This window comes from Lethenteron reissneri, chromosome 66, assembly GCF_015708825.2.
Source record: "Lethenteron reissneri isolate LAM-NWPU_2019-01 chromosome 66, ASM1570882v1, whole genome shotgun sequence".
Classification (NCBI taxonomy): Eukaryota; Metazoa; Chordata; class Hyperoartia; order Petromyzontiformes; family Petromyzontidae; genus Lethenteron; species Lethenteron reissneri.
Window position 1 is genome coordinate 8,030,734 of NC_083844.1, and position 24,288 is coordinate 8,055,021.

The 24,288-nt window shown below is 49.0% G+C and overlaps 1 protein-coding gene across 1 annotated transcript in view; it reads right to left on the reverse strand.

Annotated features, from left to right (window-relative positions):
* LOC133359825 (IgGFc-binding protein-like) overlaps positions 1-7,937 on the reverse strand; it is a 57,799-nt gene extending 49,862 nt beyond the window's left edge. Inside the window, exons 1-2 of the mRNA XM_061578366.1 lie at positions 7,679-7,937; positions 808-1,049 (exon numbers count right to left, since the gene is read on the reverse strand). Of these exons, the coding sequence (XP_061434350.1) occupies positions 808-1,049; positions 7,679-7,828 (392 nt within the window). The 5' untranslated portion in view covers positions 7,829-7,937. The remainder of the gene's footprint in view (positions 1-807; positions 1,050-7,678) is intronic.
* Positions 7,938-24,288: the final 16,351 nt, after the last annotated feature.

Here is a 24,288-nt window from a genome sequence, read left to right on the forward strand (position 1 = left end):
GTGATGACCGAAGTTTGTAAGGAGGGCCGACCCCGCGCAGTCAACCAATTGGCCCAACGCATTGGCGTTGGTGGGGGGGAGGTTGGGGGGGGGGAGGAGGAAGGGGTCGTAGCGTCGCCGGCCGGGGCAGTCCAGAGGTCGCAAACGGGTTTTGATTCCTTACCCGTACCCGGCCACACCAGGGTCGCAAACGAGTACCCGTACCCGTACCCGGCCGTACCCGTACCCTACCCGTACCCGGCCGGGTACGGGTAGGGTACGGGTATGACCCGGCCGGGTACGGGTAGGGTACGGGTATCGGGTACCTGATTGCGACCTCTGGGATGAAGCCATGTTGCAGGCGCGGGTGGGTTGATTCTAGGAACTTGAATCGTGAGAAGAGACAAGACGTTGGGAAATGAGTGACAAACGGTGACTCACCAGTGACTCACAGCCTACCCGTACCCGTACCCGGCCGGGTACGGGTAGCCGGGTACGGGTAGGGTACGGGTATCGGGTAGGGTACGGATATCGGGTACCTGATTGCGACCTCTGGGATGAAGCCACATTGCAGGCGCGGGTGGGTTGATTCTAGGAACTTGAATCGTGAGAAGAGACAAGACGTTGGGAAATGAGTGACAAACGGTGACTCACCAGTGACTCACGGCCTACCCGTACCCGTACCCGGCCGGGTACGGGTAGCCGGGTACGGGTAGCCGGGTATCGGGTAGGGTACGGGTATCGGGTACCCGGTTGCGACCTTTGGGGCAGCCGGCCGGACCGGGGACACGGGCTGTCTGCCGGACGATTTGTCGGTAGGCCACTCACGCGATGACACTGGGCGCCGTGGGCGGGACGTTGAAGTCGAACGCCGACGAGCCGATCATCCAGTTGGAGTTCTGGTTCTGCTCGATGCAGGAGTAGGACAGCGAGTAGGTGGACGAGCAGCTCTCGGTGCAGCGCCACCTCTGGTACGAGGTGAACGACTTGCCAGAGGCGATGTCGGCGTCCACGCACGTCCCGCCTTCGCCAGAGTTTCGTCGCCACGCGAGCATGTAGTAGAAGTGATACTGGTGCGGGAGAGAAGAGGTTTCGTGGGGAGATGGGGAGGAGGTGGAGGAGGACATTATATATAATCAACGTTTTTGGGTTTAGATCGCGTTATTTATAAATGTGTCGTAACCCTCCACCACCCGACACGGCCAATCAGTAAAAAAGTGTCACGTTGACAAAAGACAAATAGTTCACTGCTTTAGCCCACCGGTGTGTTGAAGCCACAATATTTACAATTTGAGTACGACGTTTCGTTGGTAATTGCATCCAGCATCATCGGGCATGGTGAGGCTCTGCTGTGTCTCCCGTCCTTATAAAGAGCAGCAGCAGGGTGACGTCATCATTAACTCATCAACTCATCAGGACATTATAGTTTGATTTAAAGCTTTCGTGACTGCAGGGATTCATCTTCTTGATTCTTTCGGCAAAGTCATCACGTAGAAGGGAAATAATAAAATAATAAACATAAAACATATTCAAATAATTCTCGATTTAAAGCTTTCGTGACTGCAGGGATTCATGTTCTTGGTTCTTTCGGTAAAGTCATCACGTAGAAGGGAAATAATAAAATAATAAACATAAAACATAATCAAATAATTCTCGATTTAAAGCTTTCGTGACTGCAGGGATTCATCTTCTTGGTTCTTTCGGTAAAGTCATCACGTAGAAGGGAAATGATAAAATAATATAAATATAAAACAATACAAATTCTCACGACGTTTCGGCCACGACGCAAGCAGCCGTCCTCAGGTGAAGAACAGGTCTGTCGGAAAGACAGCGTCTGAATGAAACACCACCAGGCTTGGTTCTGTTCTTCACCTGAGGATGGCTGCTTGCGTTGTGGCCGAAACGTCATGAGAATTGTATGTTATTATGCGTTATTTTATTATTTTATTATTTCCCTTCTACGTGACGACTTTACCGAAAGAACCAAGAAGATGGTCCAAGCTACTGGGGAGGTCCCCCTTTTTGCACCTTGCCATCGAGGGGCGGGGCTGCGTGGGATCCTGAAACCCCCGCAGCCCCCCCCCCTTGCCCCCCCCTGTTGGGTAAGGAAGTGAGTGAGCGGGTGGGTGGGTCGGTGGATGGGTGAGTGGGTGAGTGGGTCGGTGGGTGGGTGGGTGAGTGAGTGGGTGAGTGAGCGGGTGGGTGGTTGAGTGAGTGGGTCAGTGGATGGGTGAGTGAGTGGGTGAGTGAGTGAGTGGGTGAGTGAGTGAGTGGGTTAGTGAGTGGGTCAGTGGATGGGTGAGTGGGTGAGTGAATGGGTGAGTGGGTGAGTGGGTCGGTGGGTGGGTGGGTGAGTGAGTGGGTGAGTGAGCGGGTGGGTGGTTGAGTGAGTGGGTCAGTGGATGGGTGAGTGAGTGGGTGAGTGAGTGAGTGGGTGAGTGAGTGAGTGGGTTAGTGAGTGGGTCAGTGGATGGGTGAGTGAGTGAGTGGGTTAGTGAGTGGGTCAGTGGATGGGTGAGTGGGTGAGTGAATGGGTGAGTGGGTTAGTGGGTAGGTGGGTGGGTGAGTGAGCGGGTGGGTGGGTGGGTGAGTGGGTGAGTTGGTCCGTGGATGGGTGAGTGGGTGAGTGAGCGGGCGGGTGGGTGAGTGGGTGAGTCGGTTAGTGGATGGGTGAGTGGGTGGGTGGGTGAGTGAGCGGGTGGGTGAGTGAGTGGGTTAGTGGATGGGTGAGTGAGTGGGTAGGTGGGTGGGTGGGTGAGTGAGTGGGTGAGTGAATGGATGAGTGTGTGGCTGGGTGAGTGGGTCAGTGGATGGGTGAGTGGATAAGTGGGTGAGTACATGGGTTGGTGAGTGGGTGCCTGGATAGGTTCGTGAGTGGCTGAGTGAGTCAAGTTTATTTTTGCTTACTGCACACAAAGACAAAGGTCTCCCGTATAGCCTTAACAGACTGTAGGGGCAAGTGTTGTTAGAGAGCACCTATGAAGGCCAGAACGGCACACGAGGGGGTGGGTGGCCAGCACCACGACCGGCCGCCTTTGTCTCCCCAGTGGCGATATTTACTACACACCGCACCGGGTACTCATTTGAGGCTGAGTCGACCTAAGAGAGGCCCAGGACCGGCTCAGATAATCATCGCCGGTGTTGGCCGTGTGAGGGAATCGAACTCGGGTCACCGCAGCGTAGCGCTAACCACTACACTACCGCTCCCCACTACACAGACACACAGACACACACAGACACACACAGACACACAGACACAGACACACAGACACAGACACACAGACACACACAGACACACACACAAACACACACACACAAACACACACAAACACACACCCACAGACACACACACACAGACACAAACACACACACACACACAGACACACACACATACAGACAAACACACACGATCGCGGTTTGATTTGCGATTACATTTTTGTGGTCGAGTGACAGTTCAATGTTCACCGCGTGACAGATTTAAAACACGCGATGAAGCATTAACGCGTGAAACCATCAAAATATGAATCGCTCTATATATTCTAATGCAAGGATAAGAACTCAAAAGATATGAATTGCTTCCAACATGTATTTATTACAATGTTTTCATTGAAATAGAACAATCAAATATAGAACAACTGTTAAGTTAAATAAATGAAGTTCTAATAATAATTTTTTTAAACAATTTTTTTAAAACAATTTCAATAAGAAAGCAATATGACTTTTAAAATCTCAAAAAATCGCAGCCTTTATGATTTGCTAATCGCATCGTTTTAAATTGCGATATCGATTTGAAATCAATTAATTGTTCAGCCCTATCCATAGTATTATATTCTTGATTCTTTCGGCAAATTAACGTAAATAAAAAAACCAAAATTTTTAAATAAAATAATAAAATAAAATGAAAATAATACGAATCAAATAAAAATAATACATTGAAAATAATAAAAATTAAATTAAATTAATACATTTAAAATAATAAAAATAAAGTAAAAATAATAAATTGAAAAGAACAAAAATTTAAATAATACATTGAAAATATTAAAAATAAAATAAAAATAATACATTGGAAATAATAAAAAAAAAACCCCACCTATCCATAGGCGCTGCTACTCGCTAACAGCACTCGCCCCAACATTCTGTTACCGGCTACACGAGGTCGAGACGGTGGGATGGATCTTTGCCTTTGTAGACGACACAAACGCTAAACCCCCTCAACAACTCTCACACCCCCCCCCCCCACACCCCGGGTGATTTCTACGTGTCTCAAAAAATGTCTACTCAGCGGTCGGGTTTACGACGCCAGGAGGATGGTCATTATCGCTTCGAGTTCACCACGACCCACCCCAACCCCCCAACACCATCCCATCCCCTCGGGGGTGGTTTCTCAAATTATGGCACGAAAAGCCGCATTCTTATCGCACATATCTCAGAGTCCCGAGGTGGGGGGGCGGAATGGAATTGGTCAGTGGTTGTTAACATTCACTCACTCACTCAATCACCCACTCACTCACCCACTCACCCACCCACTCACCCACCCACTCACCTACCCACTCACTCACTCACCCACTCACCCCCCCCCCACTCAACAACTCACCCGCATATTCGCCCACTCACCCAGCCACTCACCCACTCACCCACCAACTCACCAACTCACTCACCCACTCACCTACCCCCCCCCCCACTCACCATCTCACCCACGCATTCGCCCACTCACCCACCCATTTACCCACACATTCACCCACTCACCCACCAACTCACTCACCCACTCACCCACCCACTCACCCCCCACTCACCATCTCACCCACACATTCGCCCCCTCACCCACTCACCCACACATTCACCCACTCAGCCGCACATTCACCCATTCACACAATCACTCACCCACACATTCACCCACCATTCACCCACACATTCACCCAATCACCCACTCACCCACTGACCCACACACTCACCCACACACTCACCCACACATTCACCCACTCACCCACACATTCACCAACTCACTCACCCACTCACCCACACATTCACCCACTCACTCACACATTCACCCACTCACTCACACATTCACCAACTCACTCACCCACTCACCCTCTCTATCCTAGCGCCCCAGTAGCGGTGTAACGAGCAGCATGGGGGGGGGGGCAGACGGGGTGGGGGGGGGCCTCTATGGGCAATATTAGTCTATGGGCAAAGCTAGTCTATGGGTAATGTTAGTCTATGGGCAATGTTAGTCTTTCTGCAATGTTAGTCTACGTGCAATCTTAGTCTATGTGCAATGCTAGTCTATGTACAATGTTAGTCTATAGGCAATGTTAGTCTATGGGCAATGTCAATATATAGCCAATGTTAGTCTATGGGCAATGTTAGTCTACGATAATTGCATCGGATGCTCCCAGTTGCATCCAATTGTTCAAGTTGCCTCGGATGTAATAACATTCATACTCAGCAATATAACAAAGACAAAGATCCCCCGTATAGTCTTACCAGACGTTTGGGGCAAGTGCTGTTAGCGAGTAGTAGCACCTATGAAGGCCGGCACGGCACACGAGAGAGTGGGTAGCCGCCTTTGTCTCCCCAGTGGCGATGTTTTTTTTCACCAGAGTACGCATTTGAGGCTGAGTCAACCTGGAGGAGGCGCCCTAGACTGGTCTCAGATCACTGCTATCACCTAAGCTGGTGGTGGCCGTGAGCGGGAATCGAACTCGGGTCGTTGGGTTCGTAGCGCAGCGCTAATCGCTGCGCCACCGCTCCCCACAAATATAACATAACCTACATCATGTGACCTCCTTTGCCAGCACCAAAATTTGGGAATATGGTTTTCCCCTTTTTTCTGGTAACAAAACAGTTGTGTTAAGAAGTTAAAACACCAAACTGAAACCTTTTACAAGGAATCATGTCTGCATTGACCACGATACTTGTGGTCAGAATGCAAACCAAAAAAACGTACTTTGATAATATATGCATTGTCTTTGTGCTGTACGCCTTTTGGCGTCTTCTGGTCTAACACCGTTTGAGACGAGGCTCAAAAGAAAGCTGTCTCTGGTGTGGACCAATCAGTTTCAAAGACAATACATTTATTACACTGGTCAACACACGTTTTCTGGCATAAGGTATTCCAATGGTTTTAAAGTAATTTTGGGGTGCTGATTCCAAATCTGGCATCAGTTTTTGTCTATCACATCAGGTTTTTGAGATATCAAATATTGCATTTTCAATAAAAACTGCAGAAGAAAAATATTAAATAAATGTGGATATCTACATAAAATGATATTATAAACACACTATCCTAAAAATACAGCACCATATTTTAACACTAAAGCAGTCACTGACTCGCAACAACTTGCAATCATAAGTGACAGAGTTAATTTCGGGTAAAATCAATGAAAATGGGGTATGTCGATAGCATAAAAATGAGATGTGATAGAGCAAATCTGAGATCAGTTATGGAATCAGTACCCTGAAATTAGTCTAGAACAGCTGCAAAAGTCCAGGCCAGAAAAAAATGTTTTTTTTTGTTGACCAGTGTATGTTTTGTTGACCAGTATGTTTTTTGATTGTGGTTAATGCAGACATGATTCCTTGTAAAAGGTTTCAGTTTGGTGTTTTAACATCATAACAGACCCTCTGTTAACACTGACATTTCAGACTGCAAATGTCAAACGTGCCCGTTTCAGATATGCATCCACCCTGAGCAATTCCGGCTCTCAGTGTCCGTGACAGAGCATTCTAAACCCCCTGAGAGAGAGAGAGAGAGACACGCAGACACAGGGTTTGAGCTTTGAACGGGATTGGGCATGGCCATTATGAACCCTCTGTGAGAGAGAGAGAGACACATAGACTCAGAATTTGAACCCAGGATCTCTACATTTCTGGCTCAATGTCTCTGACACGGCCATTATGAACGCCCCTTGAGAGACACCCAGACCCAGGATCTGAACCCAGGATCTCTACAACTCTGGTTCAGTGTTTCTGACACAGCCATTTATAACCCCCCTAGAGACACCAGACCCAGGATTTGAACCCAGGATCTCTGCAATTCTGGCTCAGTGTTTCTGACACAGCCATTTAAAACCCCCCTAGAGACACCAGACCCAGGATTTGAACCCAGGATCTCTGCAATTCTGGCTCAATGTTTCTGACACGGCCAATTATGAACGCCCCTTGAGAGACACCCAGACCCAGGATTTGAACCCAGGATCTCTACAACTCTGGCTCAGTGTTTCTGACACGGCCATTATGAACCCCCCTGAGAGACACCCAGACCCAGGATTTGAACCCAGGATCTCTGCAATTCTGGCTCTGTGTTTCTGACACGGCCAATTATGAACGCCCCTGAGAGACACCCAGACCCAGGATTTGATCCCAGGATCTCTGCAATTCTCGCTCAGTGTCTCCGACACGGCCATTATGAACCCCCCTAAAGACACCCAGACCCAGAATTTGAACCCAGGATCTCTGCAACTCTGGCTCAGCGTTTCTGACACGGCCATTATAAACCCCCTGAGAGACACCCAGACCCAGGATTTGATCCCATGATCTCTTCAATTCTCGCTCAGCGTCTCTGACACGGCCAATTACGAGTCAACTCGTGATGAAAAAACAAGGAAAAAAATCATCAAAACCCACCCAGAGATTGTTTCAAACCGTGAAGCCTGCAGGATTTTGGGGCGAGCGAGCGTGCGTGAGTGCCGGGCATCACCTGGTCACCCTCCGACTGCTTCCACGAGATGGTTCCACCGCGCAGGTGAGTGGCATCGGATCCCGGTGGGACGAGTACGAGGAGGAGGACGACGACGAGGTGGAGGAGGAGGAGAAGAGGCCCCAGGTGGAGGCTCGACGAAAGCCTCATGGTGACCACCGTGGAGCCGTCGGTCACACAGGCGCGTGCGCGCGTGGGATGGGTGACAGGGTCAGAGGGAGACGCGGCGTGAAGACGCGTAAGAGTTACCTGAGTTGGCAGGTTGAGAAGATCGCCCTTATATACAGATTGTGGGCACGCGGGGGGGGGGGGGGGTGCCGAGTCAGCATTCCGTGAATGAATCAGGGGTGTGCGTGCGTGCTTGGTTGTGTGGGTGGGTGGGTTGGTGCATGGGTGGATGTGTTGTTGTGTGGGTGGGTGGGTGTGTTGGTGGTTGGGAATGTAGGTGTGTAGGTGTCTGTGTGTGTGATTCATCTTATCTTTGTGTGGGTGATTGACATTGCCCATAGACTAACATTGCACGTAAACTAACACTGCCCATAGACTAACATTGCACATAGACTAACACTGCCCATAGACGAACATTGCACATAGACGAACACTGCACGTAGACTGGCAGATGCACAACTGGTGCATCTGCCAGTCATCTCACTCAGTCGCCTGATGATGCTGGCTCTAATTGTAATTGCCGGCGAAACGTCACGGTTACTAGAATGGTAAATGTTGTGGTGGGTTTACTCTGCAACACACAAGCCGTTAGTGCTGAACTAGTATACTACACTATACACTCCACTATACACGACACTACACACTACACTACACACTACATTATACACTACACTATACACTACACTATAATTGTAATGTTGTGGTGGGTTTACTCTGCAACACACAAGCCGTTAGTGCTAAATTAGTATACTACACTATACACTCCACTATACACGACACTACACACTACACTACACACTACATTATACACTACACTATACACTACACTATAATTGTAATTTTGTGGTGGGTTTACTCTGCAACCCACCAGCGGTTAATGCTGAACTCGTAACGAATTGGTTTTATTTACGTGACACAAACATTAATAATTGGCTGTGTCGGGTGGTGGCGGGTTTAGCAACACAACATTTATATATTTACGCGATCTAACCCAAAAAAACCTCTATTATGGACCGTGGTACCAGCGTCTGTCCCGTGACCTGCACCTAGCCGGGCACAGCAGTCAACCCATGTCACCTGCTGGGTCTGTCCCGTGACCTGCACCTAGGCGGGCACAGCAGTCAACCCATGTCACCTGCTGGGTCTGCCCCGTGACCTCCTGCACCTAGCCTGGTACAGCAGTCAACCCATGGCACCTGGGTCTGCCCCATGACCTCCTGCACCTAGCCTGGCACAGCAGTCAACCCGTGGCACCTGCTGGGTCTGTCCCGTGACCTGCACCTAGCCGGGCACAGCAGTCAAACCATGGCACCTGCTGGGTCTGTCACGTGACCTCATGCACCTAGCCTGGCACAGCAGTCAACCCATGGCACCTGCTGGGTCTGTCCCGTGACCTGCACCTAGCCGGGCACAGCAGTCAACCCATGGCACCTGCTGGGTCTGTCCCGTGACCTCCTGCACCCAGCCTGGCACAGCAGTCAACCCATGGCACCTGCTGCGTCGGTCCCGTGACCTCCTGCACCCAGCCTGGCACAGCAGTCAACCCATGGCACCTGCTGGGTCTGTCACATGACCTCATGCACCTAGCCGGGCACAGCAGTCAACCCATGTCACCTGCTGGGTCTGTCACGTAACTTCATGCACATAGCTTGGGACAGCAGTCAACCCATAGCACCTGCTGGGTCTGTCCCGTGACCTCATGCACCTAGCCTGGCACAGCAGTCAACCCAAGGCACCTGCTGGGTCTGCCCCGTGACCTCCTCCTCCTCCTGCACCTAGCCTGGCACAGCAGTCAACCCATGACACCTGCTGGGTTTGCCCCGTGACCTCCTCCTCCTCCTGCACCTAGCCTGGCACAGCAGTACAACCCATAGCACCTGCTGGGTCCGTCTCGTGACCTCCTGCACCTAGCCTGGCACAGCAGTCAACCCATGGTACTTGGTGGGTCTGCCCCGTGACCTCCTCCTCCTGCACCTAGCCTGGCACAGCAGTAAACCCATGGCACCTGCTGGGTCTGCCCCGTGACGTCGTGCACCTAGCCTGGCACAGCAGTCAACCCATGGCACCTTTTGGGTCTGCCCCGTGACCTCCTGCACCTAGCCTGGCACAGCAGTCAACCCATGGCACCTGCTGGGTCTGCCCCGTGACCTCCTCCTCCTCCTGCACCTAGCCTGGCACAGCAGTACAACCCATAGCACCTGCTGGGTCTGTCACGTGACCTCATGCACCTAGCCTGGCACAGCAGTCAACCCATAGCACCTGCTGGGTCTGTCCCGTGACCTCCTGCACCCAGCCTGGCACAGCAGTCAACCCATGGCACCTGCTGGGTCTGTCACGTGACCTCATGCACCTAGCCTGGCACAGCAGTCAACCCAAGGCACCTGCTGGGTCTGTCCCGTGACCTGCACCTAGCCGGGCACAGCAGTCAACCCATGGCACCTGTTGGGTCCGTCTCGTGACCTCCTGCACCTAGCCTGGAACAGCAGTCAACCCATGGCACCTGCTGGGTCTGCCCCTTGACCTCCTCCTCCTCCTGCACCTAGCCTGGCACAGCAGTCAACCCATGGCACCTGCAGGGTCTGCCCCGTGACCTCCTGCACCTAGCCTGGCACAGCAGTCAAGCCATGGCACCTGCTGGGTCTGCCCCGTGACCTCCTGCACCTAGCCTGGCACAGCAGTCAACTTTGCCTTCATGGAAGTCGTGAACTCTAGACGCACAATTCTGTGAGTCGCTTATCACCGCTTTGCCCGTTACTTATTGCCAATTACGGACTCAGACTATTGTTCTATCATCTCAGAGTCCCTGGCACTTAATAATAACACTGGTCAACACACTTTTTCTGGCATAAGGTATTCCAACGGTTTCAAAGTAATTTTGGGGTGCTGATTCCAAATCTGGCATCTGTTTTTTTTTCTGGTAACAAAACAGTTGTGTCAAGATGTTAAAACACCAAACTGAAACCTTTTACAAGGAATCATGTCTGCATTGACCACAATACTTGTGGTCAGAATGCAAACCAAAAAAAAACGTACTTTGATAATATATGCATTGTCTTTGTGCTGTACGCCTTTTGGCGTCTTCTGGTCTAACACCGTTTGAGACGAGGCTCAAAAGAAAGCTGTCTCTGGTGTGGACCAATCAGTTTCAAAGACAATACATTTATTACACTGGTCAACACACGTTTTCTGGCATAAGGTATTCCAATGGTTTCAAAGTAATTTTGGGGTGCTGATTCCAAATCTGGCATCAGTTTTTGTCTATCACATCAGGTTTTTGAGATATCAAATATTGCATTTTCAATAAAAACTGCAGAAGAAAAATATTATATAAATGTGGATATCTACATACAATTATATTATAAACACACTATCCTAAAAATACAGCACCATGTTTTAACACTAAAGCAGTCACTGACTCGCAACGACTTGCAATCATAAGTGACGGAGTTAATTTCGGGTGAAATCAATGAAAACGGGGTATGCCGATAGCATAAAAATGAGATGTGATAGAGCAAATCTGAGATCAGATTTGGAATCAGCACCCTGAAATTATAGTTCTAGATTTGAAGCTTTCGTGACTGCAATGATTAATATTCTTAGGTCTCCCTGTTACACCTTACCATATTAATAAAAAAAGTATGCGGCCCATGCCCCACCACCTTCTCCAACCATTATATAAACGGAGTGGTAGCTCCTGCAATCTCTCATTTACTTGATACAGCTGTCGTGGCTGTGACGGTACCACCTGAAGACGGAAGCTGCTTGTGTTGCCTCCGAAACGTCGTGATTTTTATTTTATTTTACTTTTTAATGTTTTTTAACGACAGTGTAATAGTGGCAGTGGGGGTCGAAAAATGCCTTTGTCTCCCCAGTGGCGATGTTCACACACACACTACACCAGTTACTCGTTTGAGGCTGAGTCGACCTAGGGGAGGCCCAGGACCGGTTAAAAATAATCGTCACCGGTGGTGGCCGTGAGCGGGAATCGAACTCAGGTCGCCGGGATCGTAGCGCGGCGTGGCGCTAACCGCTACACGACAACACGTGACGCTGCCACGTGCGCGGGTCACGTGACAGATGTGACGTCACAGCTCACTTTGCCGTGCAAAAAAAATACGCATTATTGAGCTCCCACGTGGCAAATTTAAAGTTTGTTGCATCTTCTTGGTTCTTTCGGTAAAGTCACGTAGAAGGGAAATAATAAAACATAATAAAATACAATTCTCACGACGTTTCGGCCACAACGCAAGCAGCTGTCCTCAGGTGAAGAACAGGTCTGTCGGAAAGACAGCGTCTGAATTTCTGTCGGGAAGACAGCGTCTGAATTTCTGTCGAAGAGACAGCGTCTGAATTTCTGTCGGGAAGACAGCGTCTGAATTTCTGTCGGGAAGACAGCGTCTGAATTTGTCGGAAAGACAGCGTCTGAATTTCTGTCGGGAAGACAGCGTCTGAATTTCTGTCGGGAAGACAGCGTCTGAATTTCAGACGCTGTCTTTCCGACAGACCTGTTCATCACCTGAGGACGGCTGCTTGCGTTGTGGCCGAAACGTCGTGAGAATTGTATTTTATTATGTTTCATTTTTATTATTTCATCATTTCCCTTCTACGTGACTTTACCGAAAGAACCAAGAAGATGAATCCCTGCAGTCACGAAAGCTTTTAAATCGAAGTTTGTTGCATGTCGGGAAGTACGCTAAACATGTTGAACAGACACACATAATCACAACTTTGCCTTTCATATCACCCGAGCCCAGGGGCGGTTTCTTCATTAGGACGATTGGGCGACGCACCACCAAGCTCATTCAACCACAGAGTCACGCTAGCCGTCACTGTGCCTCTGGATATAGTCCAATCAGCGTCATGTCACGTTCTGTGGAGTACCGCCTCTTTTTGGGCGATTTCACTCCGGCTGAGAATCGCCCCGAGTGTTCCCATAGACTTACATTCAAAGATGTTTTTTTTCGAACGGCGGGCGCTGCAATGCATTCTCTATGGCTTCCGGGAGGGCTCGCCCTAACGTGCTTACGTCATCATACGTAAGCACGTTTCATCCAACAATATAATTTGTCGTCACCTAGTGGAATCTTTAATACAATAAACTGAGTGGATTGTAATAATAGTGAGTATAGAAACAAACAAGGAGATGTATTGTAAGAGTCACTTTATTTTTCATTAATATTAAAGAAGTGAAGTTGCCTTTACATGCTTAAGCTGTTAATTTATCCATTGCATGGGTGGACCTTATCCTTATCAATCATCCAGACATTTGCCCCCCTGAGAGATTTTGCAGGAGCCGCCACTGCCCGAGTCTCTCCGAGTCCCCTGCTCAGTGTTGACTCGTGGGTTCGCACATCCTCTCGATGGAGAGCCCTTCTCTTTCAGCGCTACTGCCTATGCTGCTGCCCCCTGGCGTGCGCTACCAAAACTGCAGCGTAAAGAGACCCACAGATGCACACAGAGACCCACAGACTCATAGAGAGAGACTCACACACTCACACAGAGACCCACAGACTCACACAGAGACCCACAGACTCACACAGAGACCCACAGACTCACACAGAGACCCACAGACTCGCCACACAGAGACCCACAGACTCACACAGAGACCCACAGACTCGCTACACGGAGACCCACAGACTCACACAGAGACCCACAGACTAACACAGAGACCCACAGACTCACACAGAGACCCACAGACGCACACAGAGACCCACAGACGCACACAGAGACCCACAGACTCACACAGAGACCCACAGACTCACACAGAGACCCACAGACTCACACAGAGACCCACATACTCACACAGAGACCCACAGACTCACACAGAGACCCATTGACGCACACAGAGACCCACATACTCACACAGAGACCCACAGACTCACACAGAGACCCACAGACTCACACAGAGACCCACAGACGCACACAGAGACCCACAGACGCACACAGAGACCCACAGACTCACACAGAGACCCACAGACTCACACAGAGACCCACAGACTCACACAGAGACCCACAGACTCACACAGAGACCCACAGACGCACACAGAGACCCACAGACGCACACAGAGACCCACATACTCACACAGAGACCCACAGACTCACACAGAGACCCACAGACGCACACAGAGACCCACAGACTCACACAGAGACCCACAGACTCACACAGAGACCCACAGACTCACACAGAGACCCACAGACTCGCACAGAGACCCACAGACTCACACAGAGACCCACAGACGCACACAGAGACCCACAGACTCGCACAGAGACCCACAGACTCACACAGAGACCCACAGACGCACACAGAGACCCACAGACTCACCACACAGAGACCCACAGACTCACACAGAGACCCACAGACTCACACAGAGACCCACAGACTCACACAGAGACCCACAGACGCACACAGAGACCCACAGACGCACACAGAGACCCACAGACGCACACAGAGACCCACAGACTCACACAGAGACCCACAGACTCACACAGAGACCCACATACGCACACAGAGACCCACAGACTCGCTACACGGAGACCCACAGACTCACACAGAGACCCACACACTCACACAGAGACCCACAGACTCACACAGAGACCCACAGACGCACACAGAGACCCACAGACGCACACAGAGACCCACAGACTCACACAGAGACCCACAGACTCACACAGAGACCCACAGACTCACACAGAGACCCACAGACTCACACAGAGACCCACAGACGCACACAGAGACCCACAGACTCACACAGAGACCCACAGACTCACACAGAGACCCACAGACTCGCACAGAGACCCACAGACTCACACAGAGACCCACAGACGCACACAGAGACCCACAGACTCACACAGAGACCCACAGACGCACACAGAGACCCACAGACTCGCACAGAGACCCACAGACTCACACAGAGACCCACAGACGCACACAGAGACCCACAGACTGGCATAGAGATCCAGCGTGAACCTGAAACGTTGCCCCGTTGTGGTGAAGGGGGCTAGAAAACCCGGAGGGCCGCAGGACAAAATAAAGTAATATTAAAAAAAAAACTTTTTTTTCAGAATATCCTCGTAATGTGCTGCAATCGACCTCCTAAAGGCAGCAGTAAAGATGCCGAAACTACCCTAAAAACATATTTGGGTCTTTCGGTAAAGCCACGTAGATAGAAAGAATAATAAAAACATCACGACGTTTCGATCGCAACACGAACAATCGTCATCAGGTGAAATGAGTAATATTTAAAAAAAAACTTAAAAAAACGCTTTCATGAAATGTAACCGTACTAGTAGTGGAAGAACTCCACGACTCCAGGAAGAGGCCCCGAAGCTTGCCATAACGTAAGGGGCCGTGGCCAATTACAGCCAACGTCAGTTGAGCGTGGACAATTAGACCCAAGCCGAAATATAACATATATAAAAAAAATAATGTTTAAAAATACATAAAAAAATATTTTAATGATAGAATATAGTATTGCCATCAGTGTGACAAAGTATACCAAGTTTGCAGTCGATACCACATTGGGAAGTGGGTTACAATTGAGTTACAAGATTTTAGGATATAACAACAACAGACTGAGTGAGTTAATAAAAAGCGTGTAAAAATAATAAAAACCACGCGACCACGGGGAGAGCGAGAGAAAGACGCAGACTCCAAATCTACGGGGCATCTACATGTGTAGAACGTGAAGAACCAGAGGCATCTACATCTGCAGAACGTGAAGAACCAGTGGCATCTACATCTGCAGAAGGTGAAGAACCAGTGGCATCTACATCTGCAGAAGGTGAAGCACCAGTGGCATCTACATCTGCAGAACGTGAAGAACCAGTGTCATCTACATCTGCAGAATGTGAAGAACCAGTGGCATCTACATCTGCAGAACATGAAGAACCAGTGGCATCTACATCTGCAGAACTGAAGAACCAGTGGCATCTACATCTGCAGAAGGTGAAGCACCAGTGGCATCTACATCTGCAGAAGGTGAAGAACCAGTGGCATCTACATCTGCAGAATCTGAAGAACCAGTGTCATCTACATCTGCAGAATGTGAAGAACCAGTGGCATCTGCATCTGCAGAACATGAAGAACCAGTGGCATCGACATCTGCAGAAGGTGAAGAACCAGTGGCATCTACATCTGCAGAACTGAAGAACTAGTGGCATCTACATCTGTAGAAGTGAAGAACCAGTGGCATCTACATCTGCAGAACGTGAAGAACCAGTGGCATCTACATCTGCAGAACGTGAAGAACCAGTGGCATCTACATCTGCAGAACGTGAAGAACCAGTGGCATCTACATCTGCAGAACGTGAAGAACCAGTGGCATCTACATCTGCAGAACGTGAAGAACCAGTGGCATCTACATCTGCAGAAGGTGAAGAACCAATGGCATCTACATCTGCAGAATAATAATAATAATAGTACAATTTGTAACGCGCGCAAATTTGCAGACGTAGTGGCCGCAACTCAGAGGCGCGGAGCCAAGCTCAGAGTCGCTCAAAAGCATGATTGTAGAGGTGAGTTTTTAAGTGTCTCTTGAAGGAGGCGATTGAGGTGCTGCTGCGAATGTGCAGAGGGATATCGTTCCAGACTGTTGGGGCTGCCACCGAGAAGCGGCGCGTAGACATGACCATCCTGGATCTTGGTATTGAGAGGAGGTCGTGAGTCGCGCTGCGCAGGCATCTGCCGTGTGCTGAGCTGCAAGTTGTCAGTAATGAAGAAAGGTACGGCGGGCAGGCGGATATGAAGGCATTGTGGCAGAGGCAGGCGGTCTTGTATGTGACCCTACTGGCAATGGGGAGCCAGTTGAGAGCGCGGAGACGAGCTAGTGAGTCGAGGCGGGGATGAGTGTGGGCAATGACGACGCGTGCTAGGTTATTTTGTAGTCTTTGAAGCTTCCTTAGGTTGCCAGCGGAGGTCCGGACAAGGACGGAGTTACAATAGTCAAGGCGAGACCCAACTATGCAACATGCCAAAGTGTTGGCAATTTCAGTAGAGATGAGAGGACGTACGTGTCTAAGAGCCTTCAGGTGAAAGTTACATGAGCTGATGATATGGTTGGTTTGACGGTCGAAGGATAAAGTTGAATCTAGGATGACACCGAGGTAGCTGAAGTGGTTGGTGAACTTGATGCTATGACCGAAGATGTGTATGTGTGTGGGGAGTGCTGCTGAATTGAGACGTTGCTTGGTACCTAACATGATGGCCACTGACTTTTTCGGATTAAGGGCTAGGTTGTGTGCAGTGAACCATTGTTGCACGGCGGTGGTACATTCCGAGAGCCTCTCGAATCCAGATGCATTGCTAGAATCGATGGCGGTGAATAGAATTGTGTCATCCGCGTATGAGTGATGCTTAACACCGAAGCTTGCAATGAGTCGGCCGATCGGGGAAGTGTAGGCTGTGAAGAGCAGGGGACCTAGAACAGAGCCCTGGGGAACCCCGCATAATGCTCTTGTTTCAGGCGATGTGGACATGCCCACCCTGACTGAGGATTGCCGGTCAGAAAGGTACGAAGCTATCCACTTGAGTGCTGAGCCGCATATACCGAAGTCGGATTTCAGGAGGGAAGTAAGGAGCGAATGGTTGATGGTGTCGAAGGCTGACGAAATGTCCAGACTTACAAGTGCAACAGTTGAGCCGGAATCAACGATCGTTAAAATGTCATCGAGCACCCTAGTGAGTGCTGTTTCTGTGGAATAGTTTTGACGGTAAGCTGACTGGAAGTTGCAGTAGTTTGCGGAGGAGGTGACGTGTGGTTGTAGCTGGGCGAGGGCTAGTCGTTCAAGGAGTTTAGAGAGGTTCGAGAGGTTAGTGATGGGACGATAACTAGATGGGTCATCCGGATCTAGATTTGGTTTCTTTAACAAGGGAGAAACCAGGCCAGATTTGAGGTTGGACGGAAAACACCCCGAAGAGAAGGAGGCATTTGCGATGTTCCTGATCATGATGGCGAGTTCCGGAGCACATTGCTTGAACAAGGAACCTGGGAGCACGTCGAGTGGAGATGACTTCAAAGGAAGTGATTCAATTAAAGCGAAAACGTATTTTGTAGACACAGGCTTTAGCATAGTTAGAAGAGTGTCTGGGTTAGTGCTTACAATTTTAGGTACCATGAGCGGGGTACAATGGTGCAATGTGTCAGTAGACGTGCACGAGTTTGCGACGGCGATTAGCTTGTTGTTGAAGTAAGTATTAAAAGAGGTGGCAAGTTTCAGTGAGGCAAGGGGATCGCTAAGGTGAGGGACCATGGTGCTACCAGGATGGAGAAGATCTTTGAGAGTTTTCCATAGAATGCGCGGGTTTCCGGTTGCTTTTTTGATGCGTTCCTCAATGTGGGAGGAACGTGAGACAAGGATCAGTTTGTTAGTTTTCCTGCAGGCGACTCTGTAAGCAAGTCGATCAGCAGGTAGACCACTGCGGGATGCGATACGTTCAAGACGCCTCCTGGTTCGCTTAGCAATGATGGCATCTCTTGAGAGCCAGTGAGTGTCGTGAGAAGACTGCCTAGCGGTTCGTGATTTTAATGGAGCTAGTTTGTCCAGCGCCGCCCTCATGTCAGCTTCTAGTTGGAGAGCGCAGACGGTTGGATCCGATGATGGGGTTAACATTGAAAGCGAGTTTGCAAGGAGGTGACGAAAAGCAGAAAATTCGATACCCTTAAAATTACGCAAGTTGAGGGTGAATTTGATGGTGATTGGCTTCGGAAATTGGAGGGAAGAAAGTATAAGGCGGTGGTCGGAGTAACCAGTTTGGAAAACTCCCAGTGCAGTGATGCGTCGGTGCTGGTTAGGTTCCAGAACCAGGTCGAGCATGCTCTCAACGTTTGTTGACGAAGCTCTGGTGGGGCCTGAGTTTGTGATGACCAGGTTATGGCAGGCCAAAGTTGACTCAAGGTGACTATCGATGGAGGCTGGGGTATTGCCGGGGCAATTGAAGTCGCCTGTAAGCACGAGCCTGTGAGATGGGTTAGGAATCAGATATAGGAATTCCGAAAGCTCATTTACGAAGGTGTTGATGCTGCCATCTGGAGGGCGATAGATGGAAATCATGTAAAAGCACTCGTTGTTAGTAGTAAGGGATACGGACTGGACCTCGAATGTGGCCTGAGCCATTGGTAGATGGAGCTCTTTAATTTTCAAGTGAGCATTGTAAACGACCGCTAAGCCACCACCCCGCTGGTTAGTTGCGCGAGGTTTATGTAGAACCTTGTATCCTGGGGGCGCAACTTCCAGAGAGATAGAGAGATAGAATGTGAAGAACCAGTGGCATCTACATCTGCAGAACGTGCAGAACCAGTGGCATCTACATCTGCAGAATATGAATAACCAGTGGCATCTACATCTGCAGAACGTGAAGAACCAGTGGCATCTACATCTGCAGAACGTGAAGAACCAGTGGCATCTACATCTGCAGAACGTGAAGAACCAGTGGCATCTATATCTGCAGAACGTGAAGAACCAGTGGCATCTACATCTGCAGAAGGTGAAGAACCAGTGGCATCTACATCTGCAGAAGGTGAAGAACCAGTGGCATCTATATCTGCAGAACGTGAAGAGCCAGTGGCATCTACATCAGCATGACATGAAGAACCAGTGGCATCTACATCTGCAGGAGATTATACAACGTTTAAAGCCATTCCCCGTGTTTAGGAATAAAGTTGGGACTTACAAACATACCTCTGAAATCTAACTCGTTCTTAAGTAGATGAGTTCCTGTACCCCAAATACAACTAACATTTCACGTAGACTAACAATGCACACAGACTAACACTGCACGTAGACTAACATTGCACATAGACTAACATTTCACACAGACTTACATTTCACTTGAATTACATCGTGCACCGAGCGGCAGGAGTTGCGTAATGAGACCAAACTCCCATGAACGCCCTTGGCCAAAGGCCGTGAGGTGTTTGGTTTCCCGCAAGTGGTTTACTTTGTCATTGTGAAACGTCTTGTTCATGTTTTTAGGTGGGACTGTGTTTGGTGGGTGGGTTGGGTGGGGTGGCGGAGAGAATGCGCTTTTGGCGGTGTCTCTGAGAACCGTCTTGCTGGTGTCATTGTTCGTTTCAGGAGCTCGATGCAAACTTGGTGGGTATGTGGAGTGACGTAGACTCACACAGCACATAGGCTAACATTGCACATAGACTAACATTGCCCATAGACTAACACTGCCCATAGACTAGCATTGCACATAGACTAACACTGCCCATAGACTAACACTGCCCATAGACTAACATTGCACATAGATTAACATTGCACATAGACTAACATTGCACATAGACTAACATTGCCCATAGACTAACACTGCCCATAGACTAGCATTGCACATAGACTAACACTGCACATAGACTAACACTGCCCATAGACTAACATTGCACATAGACTAACACTGCCCATAGACTAACATTGCACATAGACTTACACTGCCCATAGACTAACATTGCACATTAACTAACACTGCCCATAGACTCAACACTACCCATAGACTAGCATTGCACATAGACTAACACTGCCCATAGACTAACATTGCACATAGACTAACATTGCACATAGACTAACATTGCACATAGACTAACACTGCACATAGACTAACATTGCCCATAGACTAACATTGCACATAGACTAACATTGCCCATAGACTAACATTGCCCATCGACTAACATTGCCCATAGACTAACATTGCACATAGACTAACATTGCCCATAGACTTGCTTTGCACATTAACTAACACTGCCCATAGACTAACACTGCCCATAGACTAACATTGCCCATAGACTAACACTGCCCATAGACTAACATTGCCCATAGACTAACACTGCCCATAGACTAACATTGCACATAGATTAACATTGAACGTAGACTAGTGCATTGATCAACGTGTAAGTCTGTGTCTCTACGTATGTCTATTGGTCTTTGTGTAAGTCTGTGTGTCTCTGTGTGAGTCTTCGGATCTCTATTTGAGACTATGGGTCTCTATGTAGGTCTATGGGTCTCTATGAGAGTCTGTGGGTCTCTACGTGAGTCCATATATGTGAGTCTATGGGTCTCTATGTGAGACTATGGGTCTCTATGGGAGACTATGGGTCTCTATGTGAGTTCATGGCTCTCAACGTGTGTCTTCGGGTCTCTATGTGATAATATGGGTCTCTGTGTAAGTCTATGGGTTTCTGTGTAAGTATATGGGTCTCTGTGTAAGTCTATGGGTCTCTGTGTAAGTATATGTGTCTCTGTGTAAGTCTATGGATCTCTGTGTAAGTCTATGGATCTCTGTGTAAGTCTATGGATCTCTGTGTGAGTCTATGGGTCTCTGTGTGAGTCTATGGGTCTCTATGTGAGTGTATGGGTCTCTGGGTGAGTCTATGGTTCCTCGTATGAGTCTTTTGGTCTCTGTGAGCTAGTCTACGGGTCTTTGTGTGAGCCCATGGTTCTCTGTGTGAGCCCATGCCTCTCTGTGTGAGTCTATGGGTCTCTCTGTGAGTCTATGGGTATCTGTGTGAGTCTATGAGTTTCTATGTAAGTCTATAGGACTTGGTGTAAGTTTATGGGTCTCGATGGGTCATTTCTCATGTCAACTTGTGATCGCATGTGACGGAATGGCCCCGCTGGGCAGTGCAAAGACAAAGGTCCCCCGTGTAGCCTTTCAACCGACTGTGTTTCCGCGTGGAGATTGTTGAGCCCACAGATCAGAGGCGCTAGCATAAATCAACCCTCCCCCCCTCCATCGATACAAACTCCTCCGACGATTGTCCTTCGGCCGGCCCCCCTCCCCGCCTGCCCAGCGTGCGTCACTAAGAATTCCGCGCTGTCCTCTCTGACCTGGCGGGCAGAAATATCTCGGATTCTTTTTCAGGTTTGAATTTTTTTGTTGCAGAAAAATTTGCGTGGCTCTTTTTTTTTCTTTCGCGTCGTAACTTTTTTACACCCAAAACCAACCGCATTCGTCGCACGCCTTTTCTTCGCCCGCCGCGCAAAAACCTCGTCGTCAGCGCTTTGACGAAGAGAGAGATATATCGGTTTGGCAGGTAGGGGGCTGTGTCATAGGTGGGAAATTGACATTCGACGTGACACATCTGCAGTGTTCGTGCTGACAGGCCAGCCACTCCTACCCCCAGGGCAATGTCCGAAAAAATTAGCGCGCGTCTGTGTCTGCGAGCGGGCACGGGGGCGCGCGTGAACCAGAGGTCGTAATCGGGTACCCGATACCCGTACCCTACCCGATACCCGGCTACCCGTACCCGGCCGGGTACGGGTACGGGTACCCATTTGCGACCCTGGTGCGGCCGGGTACGGGTACGGGTAAGGAATCAAAACCCGTTTGCGACCTCTGGCGTGAACCTGGAATTCGATTCCCGTGCACGGCAAACCAACACCACCGGTGACGGTCATCCTCCAAGTGACTACCTGGTGCGGTGTTTAGTAAGCATCGCCACTGGGGAGACAAGGGCGGCCGGGCGTGCGTGGTGATGGCCAACCCATCCCACCTCGTGCGCCGTTCCGGCCTTCGTAGGTGCTGCTCGCTAAGAGCACTTGCCCCAACGGTCTGTTAAGGCTACACGGGGGATCTTTGTTGTTGTTTGTGCGTGTCTAGGTGTCTAGAAGAGATGGGAGTGGAGTGCTACAAGAGGACTTGGACTTGCCGATGACCGGTATCGGCGGTGTCAAGGTCGGCCTCTGTGGAGGAGGAGGCTCGTGAAGGACGCTGCTACTGGGCAGTTGAAGGCAGTCACCCTCCAGCAACAACGGAGGGCGGAGGAGCGATGCTCACAACAACGAGCAGGGTGGATAAAGCACATCAAGTTGGCACAGTAGGGGGGTACAGGTGGTGCATCGGCCAGTCATCTCAGTCGGTCAACCCATGGCACCTGGGTCTGTCCCGTGACCTCCTGCCAGCGAGCGATCGACACTTCACGTGGCCTTAAAGTGCACCTAGCCTGGCACAGGCCCCGTGGTGACGTCACCGCCACTTAATGGCAAATGGCGGTTGTTGTTGTGTGTCAAGGTCGACTCAGCCTCAAATGAGTACCTGGTGCGGTGTGGAGTAATCATCGCCACTGGGGAGACAAAGGCGGCCGGGCGTGCATGGTGCTGGCCACCCACCCTCTCGTGTGCCGTGCCGGCCTTCATAGGTGCTCCTCGCTAACTGCACTTGCCCCAAAAGACGGTCTTTTTGTTTGCATTTTTAAATCCTTTATATTAAGTTCGCTTGCTTGCTTGCGTGCTTGCGTGCTTGCTTGCTTGCTTAGGACCGTGCAAATCTTTCGGTCGTTTTTTAACCCACTTCCCGTGATCCAATCGAGCTGACATTTTCCACACAGACTCGTTGTGTGTGACAATTAATTTTCGTGAAATTTTTTTTTACACTGTTTAGGGAAAACAAATTAAATATTTAATTACCAATTGCTTAATGGTGGCAGACAATCATCTGACCCATAGGTGGCAGCCATCTCAAGCCAGAGGACGAGAGGACTCTTGCCGCCACGCATATAAAGGATTTATAGTGAAAAACTTTGTTTTTACGGGTTTACTTGTGACTGCTTGTGTTGTGGTTATTGCAAACATGATAACTTGTATAAAGGTGTCAGTTTTGTACCAGTTGGAAGGGTAAAAACCTATTACTATATTTTGCCACTGGTAAAGGAGATGTCTCATAGTGTCAATGTTTATTTTTTATGTTTTATTTCTATTATTTTATTATTTACCTTCTACGTGACTTTACCGAAAGAACCAAAGAGTGACTGGTCACAGGACAACCAAAGCGTATGGACCCTTGCAGTCACTAACACTTCAAATCTAGAATTAATGTTTCTCTAATATTAATATTAACTTTAGTTTAATATTTAATTCATAACTAAGCAATATATTGTACATTTTTTTGTTGTTGACATTTTTTCATTGCTGTATTTGTTGTATATATCATTTTGATGCGACCTGTTGCAAACACGTGTATTAATTTTTATAATTTTTTTGTATAGTTGATGAACGCCGATTCAAGAACTTCTAAGTTCACAGGGAAATTCTAAATAAAATGTAAAAAAACAACTGTTCAAATGTGAGTCTATGGGTCTCTGTGTAAGTCTATGGGTCTATATGTAAGTCTATGTGTCTCTTTGTGAGTTAATGGGTCTCTATGTAATCTATGGACCTCTGTGTGAGTCTGTGGGTCTCTGTGTGAGTCTATGGGTCTCTGTGTGAGTCTATGGGTCTCTGTGTGAGTCTATGGGTCTATATGTCAGTATATGGGTCTCTGTGTGAATCTATGGGTCTCTGTGTGAGTCTCTGGGTCTCTGTGTGAGTCTATGGGTCTCTGTGTGAGTCTATGTGTCTCTGTGTGAGTCTATTTCTGTGTGAGTCTATGGGTTTCTGTATGAGTTTATGGGTTTCTGTGTGACTCTACGTGTCTCTTTGTGAGTCTATGTGTCTCTGTGTGAGTCTATGTGTTT